This window comes from Gamsiella multidivaricata, assembly GCF_025024155.1.
Source record: "Gamsiella multidivaricata strain RSA 2152 chromosome Unknown BC939scaffold_13, whole genome shotgun sequence".
In the NCBI taxonomy this organism is placed as follows: domain Eukaryota; kingdom Fungi; phylum Mortierellomycota; class Mortierellomycetes; order Mortierellales; family Mortierellaceae; genus Gamsiella; species Gamsiella multidivaricata.
In genome coordinates this window covers 350,762-371,566 of record NW_026251721.1, presented here as the reverse complement: position 1 = coordinate 371,566, position 20,805 = coordinate 350,762, and the positions used below count along the sequence as shown (strand labels likewise).

The following is a 20,805-nucleotide window of genomic DNA, read 5'->3' as shown; positions in this document are numbered from 1 at the left end:
CCTGCCTACATCCTCTTCTTCTCCCCATTCCTGTAACACACAGCACTCCCTCAACACAGTCTATCATGTGGTCTGAAGGTTGAATACACCTCTTTTTTGCCTTAAAATTGCCTCAAAATTGCCTCCAAATTCCCTCATACACATATACCTTGCATTCGTTGCGTGCTTTTTGCTTTAAGCCCTAGATCGTTAGATACATAGTTACGCCTGTTTCTGCCTCTTCTCTTCTCTTCCTTTATCCCTCTTCTTATCATTTGCTCTATCTTCACCCAGTCAACCTTTCCATCGCACTTCAAGCCAATGGCTCACTCTTACAGTCCATTTCCCGAAGGAAAGCTATCCGATCTGGCTACGTCCGCCCAGGAGACCAAGGTCGTTATCTCGGAAAAAAACGAACAATCGCTTAAGGATCTCGCCTTTGGTTCTGTACGTCTGTTTGCTTTGCTGTGCCGTTACTACTCCGAATCGGCATCTTACTACGCTTAACTGTGGTTGCATGGTTTTCTCGAAACTGACCATGTCTGTTCACTTTGGCATCAGTTGGCCGGTGTAGCAGGCAAGTTCATCGAGTTCCCGTTCGATACTGTCAAGGTCCGTCTCCAGACCCAGCCCTTGGACCACCCCATCTTCAAGGGCCCGTATGACTGTTTCCGGCAAACAGTCCGCAACGAAGGTTTCCTCGGGCTCTACAATGTAAGCAATTGAACGTGCAGGCATTCAAATTGTATGGAGTTATATTTGGCATGGGAAATCGGGCGCTTTGGCACTTTTTTTTTCTTTTAAAAAAAAACAAAACAAATAAACACCCAAGCACAAAAATAAATGAATCGAAGCGAGTATGTCCGCAAATCTACCTACTCGAGCTTCGGAAATTAATTTCTCATTTTTCTTCATGTTCTAGGGTCTTTCATCGCCACTGGTGGGTGCCATGCTGGAGAACGCCGTGCTCTTTGTCGGTTACAGACGCGCCCAAGACATGCTGCGGGAATTCGTCGCAACGCCAGACCATCACCACAGCAACTCTGGCCCAGCACCCCTCAGCATCCCCATGCTTTGTCTTTCTGGAGGAATCTCCGGTGTGTTTGCCTCAATGGTTCTTACGCCTGTGGAGCTGGTCAAGTGCAAGCTGCAGGTTCAACAGATCGGACACTTGTATACCAAGGATGCCAAGACTGGACCAGTCCCCAAGGCTCTCCACAGCGGACCTTTTAGTGTCATCAAGCATATTTATACCCAAAATGGCCTCCGTGGCTTCTATCTGGGCCATTTCCCGACTTTTCTTCGCGAGACTGGTGGAGGTGCCGCATGGTTCGGGTCGTACGAGGCGGTCTGCCGGTTTTTGATTTCGCGTGAGCAGTTGAGCGCGCCCGAGGGTAAAACTGTAACCCAGGCGGATTTGGCGGCACCACATTTGATGTTGGCTGGTGCAATCGCTGGAATGGCTTATAATTTCATTCTATTCCCGGCGGACTGCATCAAGAGTCATATGCAGACCCAGGATGTGCTGCGTAGCCACCAGCGGTCGGCTGGTGGAGGTACCGCCGCGGCCTCGAAGCAAGGTTTCTTGACGACCGGCCGGGAGATTTTCAAGTCCGAGGGCATCCGTGGACTGTACCGAGGATGTGGTATCACCGTTGCTCGATCTGCGCCTTCCAGTGCCATCATTTTCATGACTTATGTAGGTGCCGGCTGCTGGATTTTGACTTGATGAATGCATGGAGACGAAATGTCGCGAGTGCACGATACTAATATTTCTATTTATTTATTTTTTTACCTTATAGGAACTGCTTTCTCGTCGATTTTCATAGGAGACCATAGACAACAACAGCAACAATAGCAGCAACGCCTTCCAGCATATCCTTCACTCTAGCATTCTAATACTTTTCGTTTTATTCATCATTAAGAATCTCCACTCTTTTTTCAATATCTTGTAAAATAAATTAAAAAACATCTGTTGTATTTTTGCATGTCTCTGTTCATATTTTTCTTATCTGTTGGGGGATCGTGCATGGATCAATCGTTGGTCAAAGCAACGCGCCGCCATCGTGAGCCCTCCAAAGGACATGTATACATCCGTATTGAAAGGTTTATATAACTTTTTGGGAATTGGGATCAAAAGTTGAAGTCTTCCACCATGACCTGTGCTGCAGGGATACCGAGCTTCTCCAGGTATTTCTTGACAGCGTCCATAAAAGGTTCGGGACCACAAAGAAGGATCTGGCGATCTTGAAGATCGGGAATAGCGGCCAAAAGACTCTGGCTGTCCAGTCTGGAGAAATGAAACTTGGTGCTTGACAATTCAAGGAGCGTTGGGGATGTGGTTTCGGGGTTGCCTCGGGTCAGGAACACATTTACGGCCAGGGTCAATGAATGCTTTGTTCTGTCAGCGTTGCCGCCTTCCATCGATTCCTCTGGCGCGATCATATCTTGTAAGATCTCTGGGAGGATATTGCTGAAATACGGTGCTGAGATAACCCATTGGATATCCACTGGTCCTTGACGAAGCTGCCTCGCACCGCGGACCATAGAGATGAAGGGTGTGGATCCAATCCCCCCAGAGATCATTGCCGCCTTGAGAGTCGACTGAGGGATACTTGATGGAACTGACGGAAGTACAAAGCTGCCGCCTGTGGAGATCAAAGGCACCGTGAAGGGCTGTCGATCGTCCAATACCATATCATGCAACAAATTTGAGATAGCCCCTCCAGGCTTACGTTTGACAGTAATCGTAAACTCTGACATCCTTTGCCAACCCGCGGATTCTTGACCTGTCTCTGCCAGCGGTGCTGAGGAGATGGTCCAAGTACGGACATAGTCATCGTTCAGGCTCTGAGGATTATCGAGCGCCATATGTCGGTATCCAAGCGTGTTGAATTGTCCAAAGTCCAGAACAGCATATTGGCCAGGGATATAGCGGATGGGACGTGAAGTATTGAACCGAAACGTGGAGATGTCTTTGTTGTGTTTCGTGATACCGGAGAGTGTAGCGGTTGTTCGTCCTACAAGCTGCTCCTCGATGGTCCGATGCTGGCTGGAGGGTACAGTCGGATTATAGGGCGAAAGCTCTTTAGTGCGCATCCTAAAAGGTAGAGCGTCCTTTCTAAGGAGATGGTCGTCGATCGTCACTTGGACACATCGCTGCGCGTGCGGATAGTTTACTTGGGCCTCTTTTCCAACAAAGATATGCGCGCGCCCTGTCAAATGGAGCACATCTCCGGTGTCGAAATTGATAAACAAGATCCCTATTCTTTCATCGTTTGCAATATTCCCTAGCGTATTGAAGAACTAGAAAGGCGAGGAGGATTGTCAATTAACTTGCTTTTCCATAACATCAGCCATTGCAAAAAGTGAATTGAACTAAAGGGGCCCCTACTCTATTGCCGCTATAATCTGGAAAGACGAGTCGTTTGCCATTGAGTCGTACAAATCCGGGATTGCCTCCTCGATGGTTGCAGTCCATTCCACTCGTTTGGTCTGCAAGACTCTCATCAATGAACCTTGATGATATGAAGAGACAATCTGCTTGGTGAATGACAGCTTTCTCGTCCTCTGCCAGATCGCGTGGTGACTCTTCATCACTGGTGTTGGCCAATGCGGCCCACGCCTCCGCATGAATACTGTCAGAATTCTGTCGAGGACATGGCTCCATTTCACGGGTAGTTATGTACTTGGGGCAGTTTCCTATTCATGTCATTACCAGTATTGCCAGTAAAGATGGTTAGCTGTTGCTCTGGCGCACCATGATACGCTGCCCAGGAAAATTCTTTGCGCCTCTTTTCTATACCAATAGTTTGCTCGACCGTTAGGCGGACATGCAGTTTTCTAGAAGTCTCGTCTGCGACCAAGAGATCTGCCGGATAGAGCACACCATTCATCTTGTTCCTGCGACGGTTAGAGAAATCCAATCCAACACCACCCCACATGCGCTTGCCGCTCTTGAAGGACTCGCCGTGGACAAGGTTAAAGAAGACGGGATCAAGTCCACTGCGACCAGTTTCCAGAGTTGCCTTGATGTCAAGAGTTCGGGGATGGGGGGAATGGAGGAAGCCCTTGGGACCTGTCAGGATCGAAACCCAGGGACGTCCTTGGTCGTCCAGGGTTCCAAAGAAAAAGTAGTTTAGCGTGGGCACAAAGTTCTGCATCTGCTCGGTCAAGAAGGGTCGGAAGATGGCGCTGTGTTCCTGCACTGCCTCGCGGATATACAGCATATCCTGGACCCTGCGTTCACCACTGTGCCATCTGTCGTACAGACTCACGAGATTTTGATTGAGGAATGAGCTAGCCATGGCTAGGGCATGAATATGGGCGTATAGAGCTATGAAGAAAGAGAGAAGAGAATAAGGAGAAAAGAGAAGGAGATGCGAAGAAGAATATGTACCAAGGATACACACACTATCTACAACAGGTCAATGGCAGAGAAAACCATTTGCTGACAAATTCAACCCGCCGCAACTCCTTTGTGTGACCAACCAAATCTTGTACGCGCACAAAGACGCACGCGTCCAGAAGGAACAGCAGTAGTCTACGGACATAGATTGCGACGCCATGTCGAATACCAACGCGTTTACCCTTACTTGATCCATTTCAATATGGACACGACCGCCTCCGTAACAGCATCTACCCTGCATCCCTCCCCTTTCTCCTAAAGTTCACGTTGCCTTTGGTTGCTGCAACTTTTTTTTTTTTACATCTTAAATCTCTTCACTTCGCACTCGTTTCATTCTCACTCTCACTCCCACACTCGCTCTCATCCTCACTTAGCACATGAACATCAAGGAGGCATTATAAAACGTGCCCTATAAGTTGATAAGTTGATGCTCCTACAGTTGAACTGCACAGAGAGCTTAATAACGAAATCAAACCACTTACTGCTGTAACATGTATAGGATATGGTGGTTCGGGATATATGGAGGCCACACAAGCCTCGGATATGGACGACGTGACGTTTTATCGGTCTGGTCTCACAATCTGTATACATCATGCTCTACCTGTCAAGCGCAGCATCCACGGATGAATTCGCAAGCATATTTGGTAATATGGCACCAGGAAGGTTCCCTGCCAACCTTGCAGTCTCCTTGAGGAACATGAGAAAGAGAGCGGTGGTTCATCAAGATGAAATGTGCGACGCCAAAAGCTCCTGACAAAGACTCACGTAAGCACAAAAAGCAGTAATCGTGAACAGGTGTGCACTCCGGACTGATAGTGTCCGACGCATGCGTTGGAAAGGGTCAAGTATCGCATGATCTGGTTGTATGGAGCATTTTGGTGCGAAAGCCATGGCGACGGTAAGAGTCCAAGAACGTCTGCGTTCCTCAATATTTATGCGGATCGCGATCTACTCTGATCTCTACCTCTGTGTTTTCTTCCGGTACCTGTACATGCACTACACAGCTCAGGGCCATTGGATATACAACTTAGGGGTAAATGAGTACCCAACCACTCTGACGAAATAGTCGGCCAAACATATGCATACTCCCCTATCTAGGTGGCTTAATACCCTGCTAAACGATTAAATAAATTGCGTTGCATAGTCTGTTTCATATATCTCCCTTAGTCCCTGTATTTTCTTTGCCACCAATCCAAATCAAATCCCAAATTAATTAATCTTTTCACTTTCTCTCTCCTACCCTTTCTCTCTCTCTCTCTCACACTCTTTCTTCTCTGTCTTAGTGTACATCCACACTCCGGCAATTCTCCTTACTCACCCAGACACAATGGATCATCCAAGGCACCGGCTTCTGTTTGTGCTATCGCTCTGCCTCCAGGCCGTCGCTGCAAATATCGTCTGCATCTCACCGACATCCCTCCCTGCGGGTCTCCAGCCAGGCACTCCCCTCACCCTTGCGTATTCTGCTGATCTCACAGACATGCTCTCCGCCATCACTGCGAACCTCGTCTGCTCCTCCACCGGAAACAAAGCTCTGGTCTTGGGGTCGAAGTATGGCTTCAGAGATTCACCCACCGTTACCATCACCGATCCCCAGGCGCATAACGCACTGGCATCTTGTCCCACCAATGTAAAGTCTTTTTGGACACAAAATACGCTGTTTTTTAAGAGTAGAAAGAAACGCATTTTGCTAACAGCACATCCGTGCTTTTGTTTCTGTGTCAACGTATAGAACTTTTACGTCGAATATGAAAGCTCTATCCTAGGAAAAACTCAGGTCGCTAAATGCAATGGAGGGTTTTCGATCCAGTTAGTGTCCGCAACGCCCTCTGGGCCCATTGTACCTTCTACCTCATCCTCCCAGATCCCTACAACTTCGCCTTCACAAATCACTACTTCTCCTGCAACAACAACAACAACAACAGTCAGCGTCCCTGGCACCCCAGCAGCTACCTCAACACGTTCGTCTAAACCGTCGCCTTCGATTCACCCACCTAAAACCACTGCCCCTGCTTCTGGTGGTGGAGGCAGCGGACCCGGAAACGGGGGCGATCTACCTGGCTCTCAAACCTCATCGTCTGCTACCGGAACACTTGATCCCGCTCCCACACAAGAGACCTCTTCCTCAGACCTCGAAAAATCCAGCACCTCCGGACCATCTACTGTTGTGATTGCGGGCGCAAGTATCGGTGTTGTCGCAGGCATCTTTGTGATCCTGGCCGCGCTGTTGGCTTGGCGAAAGCGAGCGCAGAGAAAGGAGGCCGTGAGTTTTGATCAGTTCTATAACGACAGCCTTGCGGCCGCGAGTGGGTTCGATGCGAAGCCGATTTATGCGAGATCAGGATCTGATGAGGGCCAGGGTAATGTTATTGCAGCAGCGAGTCCTGTAGCACGTCAGATGGCCTATGGAGGTGCTGTCAGTAGAGGAAATGGTATGGTTGTTGTACCAATGTCCTGAATATCAATCTCAAGGTCAATTCATTCTTTGAATCGCCAAAGTATCATTGTAAATAAAAATAAGAGCATCAAAAGCACTGAGAATCGCGATGGTCGTCTTGTTTTATTGTATTCTGCCTGATAATGCAACTTTGCTGCGTATATAAAAAAAGGCAGCCTCACTTCCAGCAGTGTCTTCCCCTTCGTGGATATCCTTATCATTTTCCATGATCCATTTGACGATCTGCATGTATTTAGTTTACGACGCCGGTGCCGATACAGACTGGATTAGTGTGATATTATCTCCCTTGAGCAAGATGCGGCCTATTCAAATAACACGGAGCAAGAGTAAGGTAAGAGTGTGTGCCAGGTTGAATTTCGGCACAATAACATTGAAACACAAAGGCGTGATGCGTGCATAGGGCCATGTCATGATCTCACATACCGACTTCCTTTCTCGTGCTCTTCTTGATGTTGACCTCGACAGCGTTATCCAAGACCAAGTTCATGAATTCGTCGAATCCCTAAAATGAGATAGTCGCGTGTGAACGGTATATCGGAATAGCATCGTTAGTCAAAGACGAACAAAAACATGTTGCATACACGGCATCTCCACATTCGGCGGTCCAACATGATCAGACAAGCAAGACAAATCTTGTAATCTGTTCAACGTACAATAATCTGTCCTTCGATGCGAGTATCCAACTGCTCATACAACCAAATCTGCACAGTTGATCTCTGCAGAACAGTAATCAAGGGACAGAACAAAGGGCCAAATTAGTACGCAGTAAATCAATCGAAAATCATGGAAAAATGCATGGAGTGCTTTCTTCTCAATTGAGTTACCTGCTGCAGATACCTGAAGATCAGGTTCTATTAAAACAAGCAAAAAAAAAAAAAAAAAAGAGTAGCCAAAGCATTAGTTCAAATAGGTCAGATACGTGGAATTATCCATGATGTTCCATATACAATCTTCCCCCTCTTGCTGATCCAATCCCACTGGGTGGATATGTCGGCGAACGGTACTCTATCTGCTGTGCGAAAGTGTACTTGTCAATTGGTTGCCTCGTCCTGGGAGCGGTGACTGTAAAACAAAGCTGGTGCATCGTGTGTAGCCTCCTAGTCAGCTCCAGTTTGATGATTATCCAGACGTCGTTCGGGAGAGCCAGGCGACTGAACTTCCCTGCCAATGAAATATAATAAAGGCGCCGTAGTATCTGCTTTGTCCAAGAGTCACGTCCTGCTGTTATGCTGGTCTGTTCTGGTTGTCCATGGACCTCCGCGAGTTGTTATTGTTCGTCCTGTCTGGATGATCGTCTGTTTATCACTCACGATGGGCTGAACCATAATGCGTTGGACTTTAGACGACATCTTGGCAGTATTTCTCTGTGAGTATATGTGTTGTTCAAGAAAGTGTTGACAGAGAGCGACGCCTTGAGTATGGATGCTTGGTAGTGGACTTGAAAGAGGGAGTAGGTGACCAATACCTTTTTGACCAGCAAGAACCGCGATGAATAGCGAAGCCACCACATAACAAGGAGAGCCTGTGACCGTTGGTGTTCAATGAGGATTGTACCCATGGCCCTGGACATATAGCGCGCTCCACAGCTCATCGCACTCCTCTTGCATGCCGTTGCCGCCCTTACCATGAAAGTCAAGATCAAAAGTAAGAGGAACCTATCAGTCAAGAAGAACAACGCGGCAAAGTTGAGAAACAAGAGTGATAGTCACTTACCCCCAATGCATTGTGATTCTGGCTGATAGAGTAAGGACACACTAGGGAAGAGACATGGATATTTGGACTTGTCATAATACATTTCCACCCTGTCAAAAGCATAAGAGTAGCATTAGTGCATTGCGAAGACCATATTGATGCATGTATGATGCCTATTGCCTGTGAAAATAGATGGCATACGGTTGGGATCTGGCAGTGGAATATGGAGGACTCGACGGACGTCTGTGGAATCTGTCATAACCCCTTTGACGCATGTTGCTCATATTGCAAAATGCCCGGAGACCAATGTCCTCTACGTAAGTTTACGTCTTAATACCGATGCTGTTCGCGTGCTTGCTCCATCTAATCTACAAGATCTAACGAATATCTTCTTATTTTTCCATAGTGTGGGGAAAGTGCACACACTGCTTTCACCTGCACTGTATCTCCAAATGGCTCGAGACCAAAGACAGCGAAGGGACATGTCCAATGGATCGACAGCCTTTCGGTAAGCCTTGGTTTTGTTTGGTGGTCGCAGGCGGCACTAAAATTGACTCGACAAAGCGGCTAGCATTTTTAACCACAATACAATTTGCTCCGCATGCGTTTAGAGGCGGCAACGTAATCCTTGTCAACAAGCGCTTCATCCTTTACATGTACTATTAGCTGGACGCGCAATATTCGCCTGGCAATCTGTAATAATAAATCAAATTGTTCTCCAAACATGTTCGCTTAATATTGTTATTTTATTCATCTCTCAATAATGATACGCCTTTGACTTGCGAAAGAAACCATGTTGCCGACTTTTGGTTCCTGATAAACTCCTGTACGGCATTAATGCGCTTCAGTGTGAGATCAAGAGGAGGTTGTTGCGAAATGAGTGGTGGCTCAAAAATGGGCGTCTTTCTCGGAAGCGCTTGTCCATCCTGCAAAGTAATCGAATTGGAGTCCGATGGTGACGATCCGGGGTCTGTGTGGCCCATCTGTTGTTTGATTCTGATCCGTATTGTCATGCACATGTTCCAAATAGTACTCCAGTCCCATCCGCTGTTCAGTAATAATAGCTTCTGACATGTCTCGATCCATTCGCCTTCATCCATCATATCTTTCAGATGCTCGATCTCTTGCTCCACTTCCTTCAGATCTGAGCATATAGAATCTAGTAAAAGGTCCAGATTTGACCCATTACACCAGTTGTGGTTGATCGAGATGGTATCGCCAATGTTCTGCACCTGATGCCACCATCCAGAGGGTACGAACAACGTCTGTCCTGGCTGTTGATATACGGTGAACCGCTTCGCTTTGTTAAAATCAGGGAACTGAACTGGGTCGACGTTCTCAATATCATAGACAGTGTTCTTGAGACTATCGCGGAAGAGGTGCTCCTGACCGGGCGGGAAGAGGGTCCACTTTTTGACACCGCAAATATTGGCGGACCACGAGTATGATCTATGGAAAGCGCATTAAGCAAATCAGCATACCGTTACTGGCAGATTGTCAATTGCACAAGAATGAAAAAAGTGGAAGGGCCTGTACCTGTACACATCGGCGTGAAACGGGGTAAAGGTGCCGTCGCCCCCGCAATACACGAAACGATAGTCGTCGTCTATATCATTTTGACGTGTCCAGAACTCATTCATCCAGTCGTCGCGAAAGATCTCTGGGGTCTCGTAAACCTCAAGCGACGGGAACGTCCTCACGAAATGGAAGTCTTTCAAGTACGTGCGCGAGGGTGCATTGACCTTGCTCTGCGCCTCCCATTCGTCCAGAAACTCGCCCAGATCCATGGTTGAGCGCTTTTGATCCGTAAAATCCTTGGATTGACAATCAGCGACGGGGACTTGTATAGGGGCCCTGCTACATAGCTGCGTCCGCAGAGCATCAAAATCTGGTTTACCCGTATCGTGGCATACCCATTCCTGCCGTGCGCGCCAATGTACTGTCAGCTCAGAACCGATGATAACAGGGAGGTTGGGTTCGAGATAGCACTTGAGAAAGTCCTTGTACGATGGAGGGGCTTCGAGGAGGGCGATTCCGTCGATTGAGCTGTAGTCGCGTGAGAGATGGAGTTGGAGAGCCATCAAAAAAAAGATCTAGAAAAGTCGTTGCAACGGGGAACAGGGGAAAAGGTCAAGGTGGACGGACTGTTATTTCTCCCCTTGTTTCCTTCACTTCATTAGCGCTTCCTCAGCAACCCACCTCCAACTCCACCCAGCGACAAAGACTACATCATGCCAGTCTGCACACACCGTGGCTGCGAAAAGACCTACGACGAGGCAACTAACTCGGACACTGCCTGCACCTTCCACCCTCAGGGGCCCATCTTTCACGAAGGTCTCAAGGGTTGGTCCTGCTGCTCCAAGCGTGTCATCTCCTTTGATCAGTTCCTCGCCATTCCAGGATGCTCCATCGGTCGCCACACAGATGCCCCACGCGAGGAGTTCCCTTCTGCTTCTGCGTCTGCCGAGAAAGTTGAAGTCCCCTTTTCAGCAGCACCTACGACCGTCGACAAGAATGGCATCGAGGTCTATGGTTCTACCCCCGCTGCAGCACCTGTCGCAGCCCCTGTTGTCGCTCCTGCTGGCACCTCAGCATCTACAGCTACGCCGGTACCAGCACCCGAACCAGTCGCGGAGGAAGAGGATGATCTGTCGGTGCCTGTGCCATTAGGAAAGACCTGCATGCGTCGTGGATGTGGCCAGACTTATGTTTCAGAGGAAGAGTCGCGAGGTGACAAGGTCGTTTGCCAATACCATCCTGGATCGCCTGTCTTCCATGAAGGATCCAAGGGCTGGAGCTGCTGTCCACGCAAGGTTCTAGAATTTGAGGAGTTCTTGAAGCTGAAAGGATGCAGAACCACCAACCAACACTTGTTTGTAGGTTCAAAGGTGAGTTTTTCTGTTGGTTTGACTCTTCATTCATGATCTTGGATTTGCGCAATACGAACACGAATTAACATTGTTTGTGTTTTTTTTTTTTTCTTTTCAAATGCTTATAGAAGGAGGAGGTTGAGGAGCTTGTCCATTGCCGCCACGACTGGTGAGAAGAGCACTTGTTATGCTGATTGAGTAAAATGCATGCACATTGGCTATGGTCCATCTATTGATGCTCAGTCTACTCTTTCCCTTCTCCTTCTCTTGTGCAGGTACCAAACCCAAACACACATCAACTTGTCGATCTTTGCAAAGAAAGTTGATGCGAAGACGGCCACTGTTGAATTCAAGGAGCGTGAGGTATGGACTTTGATGCACTATTTCTGATCTCGTGCAAATCATCTCTTGATCAGGGTGTTAATACGTGATGATCTCTTTTCGTCTCTAGGTTAATATCGATCTGAAGATGCCAGATGGAAAGCGCTTCAAGTTGACTCTCCCTCTCTTCCAGCCCATTGAGCCCGCTGGCAGCTCTTTCGAGGTCTTGGGCACCAAAGTCGAGATTACAATGAAAAAGGGTATGTGTAGATACAATCCACTGCTGATGTACATATCTACAGACTCGTGTCGATTGCTACTAGAATTGTCACTGACAACGACATTTTCGGTGCGACTCATAGGTAATGGAATCTCATGGGCAACTTTGGAGCCAAGCGAGGGTGCCAAGTGCTGGACCACCTTCGGAACGACTGGCGGTGCAGGAACTGTCGGCAGCAAGGTCATGCATCTTGCCACTGACTCTCCCTTGTATGCACAAAAGTAGACACACTTTGTTGGTCGCCATTCATTCATTCAAGTAGAGCACCTTGGTGTGGTTGGACTATCATCTTCAAATGAACCACGCGTATATCATAAAAACCACGCAAAGTCAGCATTGGAATCGTAGAACTGGAAAATAGTGGTATATTGTATTCATTGTTTGTTTGTGGTGTGTACATGTAAAGACGTCGATGGATTGGTTCGATCATGCTGCAGTCGACAAGCAACAGTTTTCCTGCTCGCCTTGCTCAGTTGATCTTTTGGATCTTCTTGTTGACGAGGCCTAGCTTCAAAGTTGTCCGATCTACGTCCCGGTCGAGCTCATCTAGCAGCTGATTCTGATTATCGAGTTCCTGTCCAATGGCCAGTCCGATGTGCTTCTGCCTCTGTAAGATCGCATTGAACTGCTCAATGTGATCATCTTGCTGCTTCATCTGCTCCTGCTGCAGGAGCAACAGCCCTTCGTTGTCGAGCCCTCTGGTCTGCGATGTCTCCTGCGTCAGATTCTGGACGACCCTTCCAAAGACTCTTCGTGGATTGGGCATTCGACTGGAGGTAGCTGAGGAATGAACGCTGCTACTTCCAGTCACTGTTGACTCAGCCAGACTGTGGTTGTCCACATTGCCTCGAATGGATGCGGGCTGAGAGTGCGACCCACTCTTACCAGCCAACAGCGCATTCCTGTCTCCAGAGCTCGCTGGTACGTTGCTACCGGCACCCTGATAGCCAACGACTCCATCGTTCTGCCTGTTCGCAACAACGAGTTTGGTCAGGACTTCTCGTTCATCCTTCAGCTCCGACAACATATCCTGTCGTCGACGCAGCTCTCCGTCTGACATAACGCTACCTTTACGTCCACCTCCAGGGGTGCCCATGGCTAAGCTCATCAGTCCGTTCTCAAGTGCCGGGATCCGGAGTCCCAACGAGGTCAACAGTTTCTTGCTTTGGATAGTGCAGTTGTGGGAAGCCGAGATCTCGCTTCGGCCCAGATGAGTCTCCCGTCGATTGATAAGTGATCGTACCTCCCGTGCCAGACCTTGAAGGGTGCGGAATTCCTCGAGCCAACTTTCGGTTGTAAAGGAATGTGGTGCGGGTCCTGGGTTGACAACAGGACTAGCGGGTACCGATGACGATCCTGATTCTGTAGCAGCCTGTTTTCCTCCATGGTGTCCAATTCCAAAAATGTTGAGATGTGAGAGCAACGATGACGTGGGCGACTCTCGCCCATCGGCAGCAGCAGCAGCAGGTGCTGGCGCTGCTGACGCTACTGCTCCGCGCTTGCCTGATCCACCTGTAAATAAATCTGCCTGAGATCTCCCCGCGGGGACAGCCAGAAACTCGTTCCATTCATGGGTCAGTCGCCAGCGGTCGTCTCGGTGCGAAAGGATGCCTCGGAGATAGGTTTCGAGACCCGCGCGCCGCTCCTCCAACAGTTCGGGGTTATCCATGGTGGATTGCCACCAATGTTTCGCGGGCAAGTGCTGGGGCGGTGGGTGGTCTGGGAAGAGTTCAGTAAAGCGAGCGTGGAGCTGTTCGAATTCCGAGTATCGCTTCCAGACAGACCAGGTCCGCACTGCGGCATGAACCTCGACGCGGTAGACAATGTGGGGTTTGGGCTGAGACCGGGCCTCGTAGTCGCGGACGTATATGGCCTGTAAGGTCTCTGCCATGGTTGTGTCAAGAGTCGCTTTGAAGAGTAGAGGGAGAGAGAGTGCTGTGGAGTGATGTCCAGCAAAGCGGATGAATGAAGAGAATGAAGAGCAGGGACGAAAGAGGTTGAGTTGAGTAGGGTTTGCGATGCTTTATTAGTGTGGTGTATAGGAGTGGGTAAGTGCGAGGGAGAGAGAGAGAGAGAAAGAGAAAGAGAAAGAGAGAAAGAGGGCAAAGGAAGGAAGAAGGGAGATCTGTCTCGCGTCTTTTCTTTTACAGCAAGAGGGCACATGCCCGTACTAGTTTCGTGACTGGTCCTCGATGATATCTATCGAAGAAAGAGAGGGAAATAATGAGTGATCAGCATAACGTCAAGGTTATCCCGGTCAGTCAGCACTCACTCAGTCAGTCAGTCGTTTGCGAAGGAGTGGAATAAACAACAACAGCTCAAAAATAGGAGCAAACGTGTCTTACCGATCACCTTCTGGCGCACCTCCTCGTCCTCAACTACATCCTCCAGTAGTTCGCCGTCCAGTGTCGTCGCCTGCAGATCTGCATCTGGGTTCTTGGCCAGGAACTCAAACACTTTCAGGTGGCCCTCAGCAGCAGCGCAGTGCATTGGGGTCCAGCCTATACATTATAGCAAAGGAGACCGAAGCATGCCAAGTCAGCACAGCAGAACACCATAATATAAAATGGCTTGGGTAATTTGGGAGCAACTGGGTCGCAAAACGCGAGAGGCAGAAAAGGACAAGGCCACAGCAGCCGCGCACTCTTTCTTGCTCGCATATAGGACTACGCATGATGGCTCTACCTTCCATATCTGTTAGGTTGACATTGGCGCCCATCTCGACAAGGAACTGGCATAGCGCCAGATGGTTGTACGACGCTGCCAAGTGAAGTGAACTCAGCTTTCGAGATGCCGATTGGTGATTGATTATCTCCTCTAATGTCCCTGATTTGCCTTCCTCCTGCACAACTGCCAGCATTGACTTGTACAGCGTCAGATCCCCTGTTCTAGATGCGTCCGCCATCAAAGATTGCGGGTCGAACGATACACGCTTGGTACTCTGAAGTTTTTTAGATACTGATGATGTGCTCGACTCCTTCGTGCTCGACTCCTCAGCATAGAGTCGGATAGATGGTGAGGACTGATAGCTTCGCAGTTTCGGTTTGATATGACTAGCGTACGAAGGCAAGTTCACGTTGATATTGCTCTGCCGTGGGAGTTGACTGCCGTTACTGTCGTTGTTGGGCATCGTACTCGTTAATGATGCTGTTGCGTCTGTTTCGGATGTCCACCGTTGGGCGTTGCTGCCAGAAGAATCTGATGTAGCTGTTGACGAATCTGGTATCAAGGGCGATTCCGCAAGAGGCCCTCCTGAAGTCTTAAATATGACTAATGGCGATAGTATTGATTCTTTATCCTGCGCTTGCTGATTAGTTTCCTCTGTTAATAGGAGATCGTCAACGCACGTCGTATTTCCACTTCGCGCATCCTGCGTTGAATCCTGCTTTGTGCCCCGTGAGGCATATGTCGGATGCGGATCCTTGTCTACATTTCTTGACTCTTTGATCAAAAGTCCCTTCAGTTGTCCGGTGATACCCAGGGTTGAAGCTGGACGAATTAAGAAAGAGCTGTTACTGGCCGTGTCCTCATGCTGCCCTGGACGAAGCTCATCCGAAACGAGCATTGACAGGGGCAGTGTAGATGTTGATGGTGACCGCAAGTGCCCCATGGATCTGAACGAGCTCCAGTTGAAGTCTGGTCCAGAGTCGTTGACTGGCGATGTTGGTAATGATTCTGGTGGTATTCTTCTATATCTCACAACTAAAAGGATAGTTGGTTAGTCAGCGCCGAGCACCATGGAGGCAAATTATCCAATACCATGAACGTATGCAAAGTAACTACGGCTGATCCAGCGCACCTTCTGTGAGGTTCAGGAACAAACTGCGAGTAGTGTTTTCGTCCGCACAATCCACTGGCTTGTACTTGCGGTCATTCATCTTGTAGACGTTGGCGCCGAGGTCCAGTAGCCGCTTCGTCAAGTCTGCCATGCCTAGAAAGCTCGCCAAATGCAATGTGGTGTTGCCATCGCCCCACAGCTTGCCCATGAACTCGTACAGGATCTTTTTTGACTCGAGCTCGTCTGAAGCCTTGGCCACGAAGTTCAAGAGATCCAGAGCCATCTCCTCGTTGAATAAAAAACACGCAATCTGAATCAAGTTAAGGTGATCTACGGTTGGTCCAAGCAGCTCCTGGGCATCCAGCAACACGTCTGGGTCGTGCCGATACTTGTTGTCCGTATTGGAGATGTTCCATGTCACCAGTGTCTGAATGACTATCGCAAAATCAAACGCACGCAGGATTCTGTCAAGTTCGGTCCGCTCCTCCTGCTCGATCGCATCCAGCATTTGCTTCCATAGTGGAACTATCCTTGGCGATCCTGGTTCTTTTGGCGAGTCAATATAAGAGACAGCGCTGACAAATGAGTCTTCCGACCCCACTGAGTTTAATGATAGTCCACCTGCAAGTCCTTTTGAGTTGATAAGTTCCACCGATGAATAGGCTGATGGATAAGGAGCCGACCGGACCGTGGTCGAAGAAGACGGCGGAGGTGGACATGAGTTGCTGGGGGATGGAGATCTTATTGAGAGCTGCGGTGCAGAGGGCTGTCGCGTATGTTGTGTGCCCGTTGTTGCATAGTCTGTGTTTGAATGAGTAGATGGCAAGGATGACAGTGCCGGTGTTGAATATCTATCCGAGGAAACTGAGGAAACTGAAGACACTGAGGACACTGAGGACGGAGGTGGGGGTGGAGTATGACTACTATCAACCTTGAATGTCTGGGGAATCGCTAGGGGCTGATATCGAATTGGTGACGATGGTGGTTTGGCTCCGGACTGTGATATGGACGCCTGCAAGAAGTGCTGAGAGAGTCGCTGCACCGTTCCTATCCTCAATTCCTGGAGACTGTCCTGCTTCTTGGAGCGCGCGGAGGACATGGTTGCACTGGAGTCAACGGGGATGCTCTGATCAACGCTGGTGCTGGTTCTGGCTTTAGCTCTGGTGATGGTGACGATGCTGGTGTTGGAGCATGAGATATATCGCGGTATCGTCAATGAATGCGGTAATTGAGAGGTGTTCAGTCCAGACAGCGCCACTAAGAACGATAGAACCAGCGCCTCTATGTACCTTGAGCCTTTGTGTCGTAAAAAAAAAAAAATCCTGGGAAAAGCGCTCTGCCAATTGGGCCTGGGCTCTATTGGGCGAGTGTTGTAGCAGCGTCCTGTTCTTTCGTTAGGAATCGCAGACGACCAGCGTCGGAATGAGGAGTCCTGCCTGCTGACGAAGAAGGAATGGGTAAGGGAATGCGAATGGGGTGCCAAAGACGTAAAGAGGAAAAGAGAAGGATACACATTATTCTTACCCTTACCCTTACACTTACACGCACATACACAACCACCTCCTAATGATATGCTTTTTTTTTTCAGGGGTGAAAAGTAATGTCTCCGCTGTTGGCTGACCAGGATCTGATCCCACACTTTGCTTGCCGCCACTGCACTGCCTGGCGGGGAGGACAAGCCGTTATCGTAGGTGTGTGTTTGCTGCTGTCTACTGTCTTTTGCTTATGCATGCTTGAGCCAGGAAGGGTTTTGTTTATTCTTTGTCTACTTAAGCTAAGTCGACTCATTATCTATCTTCATAAAATAGCAAGTAAGACCAGCAAAGAGTAGTCGCAGCAGTATCTTTTCAAAATACTAGCATACTAGCACTTTGGTCTTAAGTATGGATTCCGTGCTCCTGCTGGTGGTGTATCCCACTGCAGCTTCACGCGTCGCGTGTGGGACCTCCGCTGCGGCTCCTACAGAACCTCGACCAGTGTGACAGCCGCAAAATCAAAGACGTCACTTTCTGCTCCTTTCGAGAGACGATAAGCTTGTATACGCTGTATGGCACTGGGCGCCCACTACGCACTACAGTGTAAATATAAGATCGTCTGCGCTTAAGCTTCGCTTTCCATTCAAGTAGTTGTGCTTGAGAGTACAGCGCCATCGATATTTTGATCAAATTTCATATAAGTGACATGCCACGTTAAAAAATGAGAACATCATCATGAAAGCCAAGAGCAATAGATAACACTCTTCCGAGGTACTCACATCGGGGCACAGGAGTACCCATCTCGGCGTAATTTCGCCGCCCATCTACTTTCTCTCTATGTATCCGATAAAGACGGCGGATATCGAGAAGCGCTCATTGAACTGACCCCACAGCTGAAGGAGCTCAACTTCTGTACCCACTCTTTTTATTTGGATGCATCTCGTTTCCGATTACCATCTAACATCACATTGAAAGAACAAGAGGGCCGAGTTAGAGAATAGCCTATCAATGTATAGACGGGTATTCAGATCGGGGCCAGCACAACTGATTTACCGGCACGCTCGACTTGAGCTTTTAGTCCCCAATCTTTGCAGCATGAAAGAGGTGGTGGTAAATGGCAAGGCCTGGTAACACTGCCTGTTTCAATCACTGTACAATCCGAAGTCAACCAGTCGATGAGAAAACACCTCAGATTGAGGACAGTTTCGTGCCTGATACCCGGAAACAATACCCTGCAAACAACATGCGCGGTTGGTACACTGAGATTCTGAATTACAGACCATGTACACGATAGGCATGTCCTTTTGCAGGCAATATAAAGGTCCAGAGGTGTCTTCTTCCTTTTCTCAGCTGAAGTACGAAGGCAGAAGCTGAATAGTGTTACACAATTAGACATCAAACGCGCTCAGACAACAAAACATAAAACGCGAATAGGGAAGACCTATTAACTCCAGCTGTGCAACCGAAGGTGTAAGCAGGGGTTTCATTGCCTCGGTTCATGCCCTCCTCGACCATTGCCTTTGTTCAAATACGCTCATTCAAGCCTAGAGGGTATTTTGCTTGAATAGCCTGGTCTGTCGCGTGTGGGTGCTCTCATAAGTACTCTATACGCACTCTCTTAGTCACACGTCTTTTGGGTCCTAATATTGGCATGGTAGCCTTAATTCACCGAGTTGCGAGTAATTGATGGAGTATTTCCGGCTCCTGCGCGTCTACACACGTATTTGATGGACCAGTCGTAGAGCGGCGGACGAGGAGTGGTGTTGTGCGAGCTATAGAGAATATACCTGCTGGTACGCTTCGCGCTCCTCGGCCCCGTCACCTATTATAATCTGGCTGTCAGACAGAAGATGGTATATTAGTCAACCTTTAAGTACTGACGCTGGTTGGAGGAGCACAAAGGAATGGTGCCACTCGGCGCAATAAAAAAATGTTCTAGGCGACGGAATAGAATCCACCAGCAATATTGAGACTAGGCTGCCAGCACTGCGCGGTGAGGGAGCCAGCTTTTCGAGCTATGTTACGGAACTGGAGAGAGTAGAGGGACAACTGAATGAGCTTTACAACGGCTACAGCCGGTTCAGGAAGCATAAATGGGACGCGAGAATGACCAGGGATGCGGAGTACAGACTCCAACAAGGTTGTGATTGGGGTTGGTCTGGGCAAGTTTTCGACCAAGACGAGACTTTCCTCTTTGCACAAGTCCTTTCAGTCATACTTTGTTCAGAAAGTAAGAGCACTATCACTTGGGAATCCGAGTTATGTAAATCGCTTTATGTTTTATTAGCTTCGTCTTAATGTCCACTAGGCCAGGTCCCTACGCTACAACGTAGTTGGAGTGAATGAAAAAAAAAAAAAAAAAAAAGCCCAACCTGCGAGCAGTTTGTCGGGCAAGTTGAGATATACAGGCACCACGACATCATGGCAGGCCATAACATTTGCAACGTTATCCGCGGATATCTACTCAATCAGCGGAGGCCGCTGTATCTCTGGCCAGTGGAGGCAGTACAGCGGCAGCGTCAGCAGCGTCAGCAGTAGCGCGGTGAGGCGAGGACGAGGACGAGCTGGAGGACGGATGTAGATTGATATGTGTGTCCAGTATTCTCTACAGTTCAGTGCAGTACTCTCTCGTTTAAACACGTTCTGTGACGTATTTGCGCAGGAACTGCACATTTTCCGGAGCTGCTCTATAAAAGAGATCTCAATCGATCAATTCCTTCCTTCAGACCCTTCCCTCTCCCTACTCTATACATACACACACATATAACCAGCAATGGCCCGTCAACGTTCTCGCGCTGCCCCTGCCCAGCAGACCCGCAAAGCCTCCACGATGCCCACTCGCCAGGCTCCTCCTCCACCCGCCCCCACCCGCGCTCCTCCTCAGCAGATGACTGCTCCTCCTCCACAGCCCTCGGCCATGGCCCACCCGGCCCCTCAGCAGCCCGGTATGTTTGCCCAGATGGCTTCAACTGCTGCCGGTGTTGCCGTCGGTTCCGCTGTCGGACACACCATCGGCGCCGGACTTACCGTAAGTGTCTCATCCCTGCATTCTTTTTTGGAGTGTTTTCAGGCGTTCATTTTGTTCGGCTCCTTTCTCTCTCTCTCCCCCCCCCCCCAAAAAAAAAAAGAGAAAGAGAAAAAGTCCAATTAACCAACACGGACTCTATATGTCCTCGTTTCATCCTTGACAATAGTCCATGTTCAGTGGATCCGGTTCCTCTGAGTCTGCCCCCGAGCCTCAGCAGCAGCAGCAATCTGCCCCTCAATACCAGAGCTACCAGCAGCCCATGTACCAGAACGCTGCTGTCCCTGCCTCGGCCAGCTCGTGCGAGACAGATGCTAAGGCCTTCACAAAGTGCCTCGAGGCAAATGGCAACGATATGTCCGCCTGCCAATGGTACTTGGAGCAGCTTAAGGCCTGCCAGTCCATGTCTGCTCAATATTAACGAGACATTCCGACCACAAGCAAGGGACCTTTTTCTTTTGCTGGACAAATATCGATAAACTATAATAAAAACATTGCATAGAGTCTTGACATCGGAGA

At 48.9% G+C, this 20,805-nt stretch overlaps 10 protein-coding genes across 10 annotated transcripts; 5 read left to right on the top strand and 5 right to left on the bottom strand.

The window, feature by feature from the left end:
- The first annotated feature begins 55 nt into the window (after nucleotides 1–55).
- Nucleotides 56–1,957, top strand: BC939DRAFT_442996 (amino acid transporter arg-13). The gene is made up of 5 exons (XM_051554474.1): nucleotides 56–78; nucleotides 180–426; nucleotides 541–693; nucleotides 902–1,678; nucleotides 1,782–1,957. Exons 2-5 carry the CDS (start codon nucleotides 301–303, stop codon nucleotides 1,806–1,808), a joined length of 1,083 nt encoding a protein of 360 aa, XP_051415175.1. The 5' UTR covers nucleotides 56–78; nucleotides 180–300; the 3' UTR covers nucleotides 1,809–1,957.
- Nucleotides 1,958–2,112: 155 nt separating this feature from the next.
- Nucleotides 2,113–4,286, bottom strand: BC939DRAFT_500600 (uncharacterized protein; the record flags this gene model as incomplete). The annotated part of the gene is made up of 3 exons (XM_051560059.1): nucleotides 2,113–3,285; nucleotides 3,374–3,681; nucleotides 3,785–4,286. The coding sequence occupies 3 exons, from the start codon at nucleotides 4,284–4,286 to the stop codon at nucleotides 2,113–2,115; spliced, it is 1,983 nt and encodes a 660-aa protein (XP_051415174.1).
- A 1,270-nt stretch (nucleotides 4,287–5,556) lies between these two features.
- Nucleotides 5,557–6,913, top strand: BC939DRAFT_526582 (uncharacterized protein). Its single transcript, XM_051561372.1, has 2 exons — nucleotides 5,557–6,017; nucleotides 6,120–6,913. Exons 1-2 carry the CDS (start codon nucleotides 5,715–5,717, stop codon nucleotides 6,843–6,845), a joined length of 1,029 nt encoding a protein of 342 aa, XP_051415173.1. The 5' UTR covers nucleotides 5,557–5,714; the 3' UTR covers nucleotides 6,846–6,913.
- BC939DRAFT_442991 (uncharacterized protein) lies at nucleotides 6,897–8,308 on the bottom strand. The gene is made up of 5 exons (XM_051554473.1): nucleotides 8,156–8,308; nucleotides 7,670–7,696; nucleotides 7,499–7,561; nucleotides 7,269–7,347; nucleotides 6,897–7,147 (listed from the first exon to the last, which is right to left on the bottom strand). Exons 1-5 carry the CDS (start codon nucleotides 8,192–8,194, stop codon nucleotides 7,083–7,085), a joined length of 273 nt encoding a protein of 90 aa, XP_051415172.1. The 5' UTR covers nucleotides 8,195–8,308; the 3' UTR covers nucleotides 6,897–7,082.
- Nucleotides 8,309–8,357: 49 nt separating this feature from the next.
- BC939DRAFT_442986 (anaphase-promoting complex subunit Apc11) lies at nucleotides 8,358–9,260 on the top strand. Its single transcript, XM_051554472.1, has 4 exons — nucleotides 8,358–8,489; nucleotides 8,729–8,854; nucleotides 8,944–9,045; nucleotides 9,149–9,260. Exons 1-4 carry the CDS (start codon nucleotides 8,471–8,473, stop codon nucleotides 9,160–9,162), a joined length of 261 nt encoding a protein of 86 aa, XP_051415171.1. The 5' UTR covers nucleotides 8,358–8,470; the 3' UTR covers nucleotides 9,163–9,260.
- A 6-nt stretch (nucleotides 9,261–9,266) lies between these two features.
- Nucleotides 9,267–10,706, bottom strand: BC939DRAFT_442984 (uncharacterized protein). The gene is made up of 2 exons (XM_051554471.1): nucleotides 10,074–10,706; nucleotides 9,267–9,986 (listed from the first exon to the last, which is right to left on the bottom strand). Exons 1-2 carry the CDS (start codon nucleotides 10,616–10,618, stop codon nucleotides 9,284–9,286), a joined length of 1,248 nt encoding a protein of 415 aa, XP_051415170.1. The 5' UTR covers nucleotides 10,619–10,706; the 3' UTR covers nucleotides 9,267–9,283.
- BC939DRAFT_50950 (uncharacterized protein) lies at nucleotides 10,671–12,355 on the top strand. Its single transcript, XM_051561086.1, has 5 exons — nucleotides 10,671–11,425; nucleotides 11,536–11,576; nucleotides 11,683–11,770; nucleotides 11,859–11,988; nucleotides 12,091–12,355. The coding sequence occupies exons 1-5, from the start codon at nucleotides 10,769–10,771 to the stop codon at nucleotides 12,231–12,233; spliced, it is 1,059 nt and encodes a 352-aa protein (XP_051415169.1). The 5' UTR covers nucleotides 10,671–10,768; the 3' UTR covers nucleotides 12,234–12,355.
- Nucleotides 12,356–12,477: 122 nt separating this feature from the next.
- BC939DRAFT_393940 (uncharacterized protein) lies at nucleotides 12,478–13,899 on the bottom strand (the record flags this gene model as incomplete). The annotated part of the gene is made up of 3 exons (XM_051552121.1): nucleotides 12,478–12,778; nucleotides 12,884–13,325; nucleotides 13,521–13,899. The coding sequence occupies 3 exons, from the start codon at nucleotides 13,897–13,899 to the stop codon at nucleotides 12,478–12,480; spliced, it is 1,122 nt and encodes a 373-aa protein (XP_051415168.1).
- Nucleotides 13,900–14,106: 207 nt separating this feature from the next.
- BC939DRAFT_442979 (uncharacterized protein) lies at nucleotides 14,107–17,310 on the bottom strand. Its single transcript, XM_051554470.1, has 4 exons — nucleotides 17,076–17,310; nucleotides 15,808–16,964; nucleotides 14,354–15,710; nucleotides 14,107–14,207 (listed from the first exon to the last, which is right to left on the bottom strand). The coding sequence occupies exons 2-3, from the start codon at nucleotides 16,883–16,885 to the stop codon at nucleotides 14,479–14,481; spliced, it is 2,310 nt and encodes a 769-aa protein (XP_051415167.1). The 5' UTR covers nucleotides 16,886–16,964; nucleotides 17,076–17,310; the 3' UTR covers nucleotides 14,107–14,207; nucleotides 14,354–14,478.
- Nucleotides 17,311–19,836: 2,526 nt separating this feature from the next.
- BC939DRAFT_526576 (uncharacterized protein) lies at nucleotides 19,837–20,707 on the top strand (the record flags this gene model as incomplete). Its single annotated transcript, XM_051561371.1, has 2 exons — nucleotides 19,837–20,289; nucleotides 20,456–20,707. Exons 1-2 carry the CDS (start codon nucleotides 20,035–20,037, stop codon nucleotides 20,705–20,707), a joined length of 507 nt encoding a protein of 168 aa, XP_051415166.1. The 5' UTR covers nucleotides 19,837–20,034.
- Nucleotides 20,708–20,805: the final 98 nt, after the last annotated feature.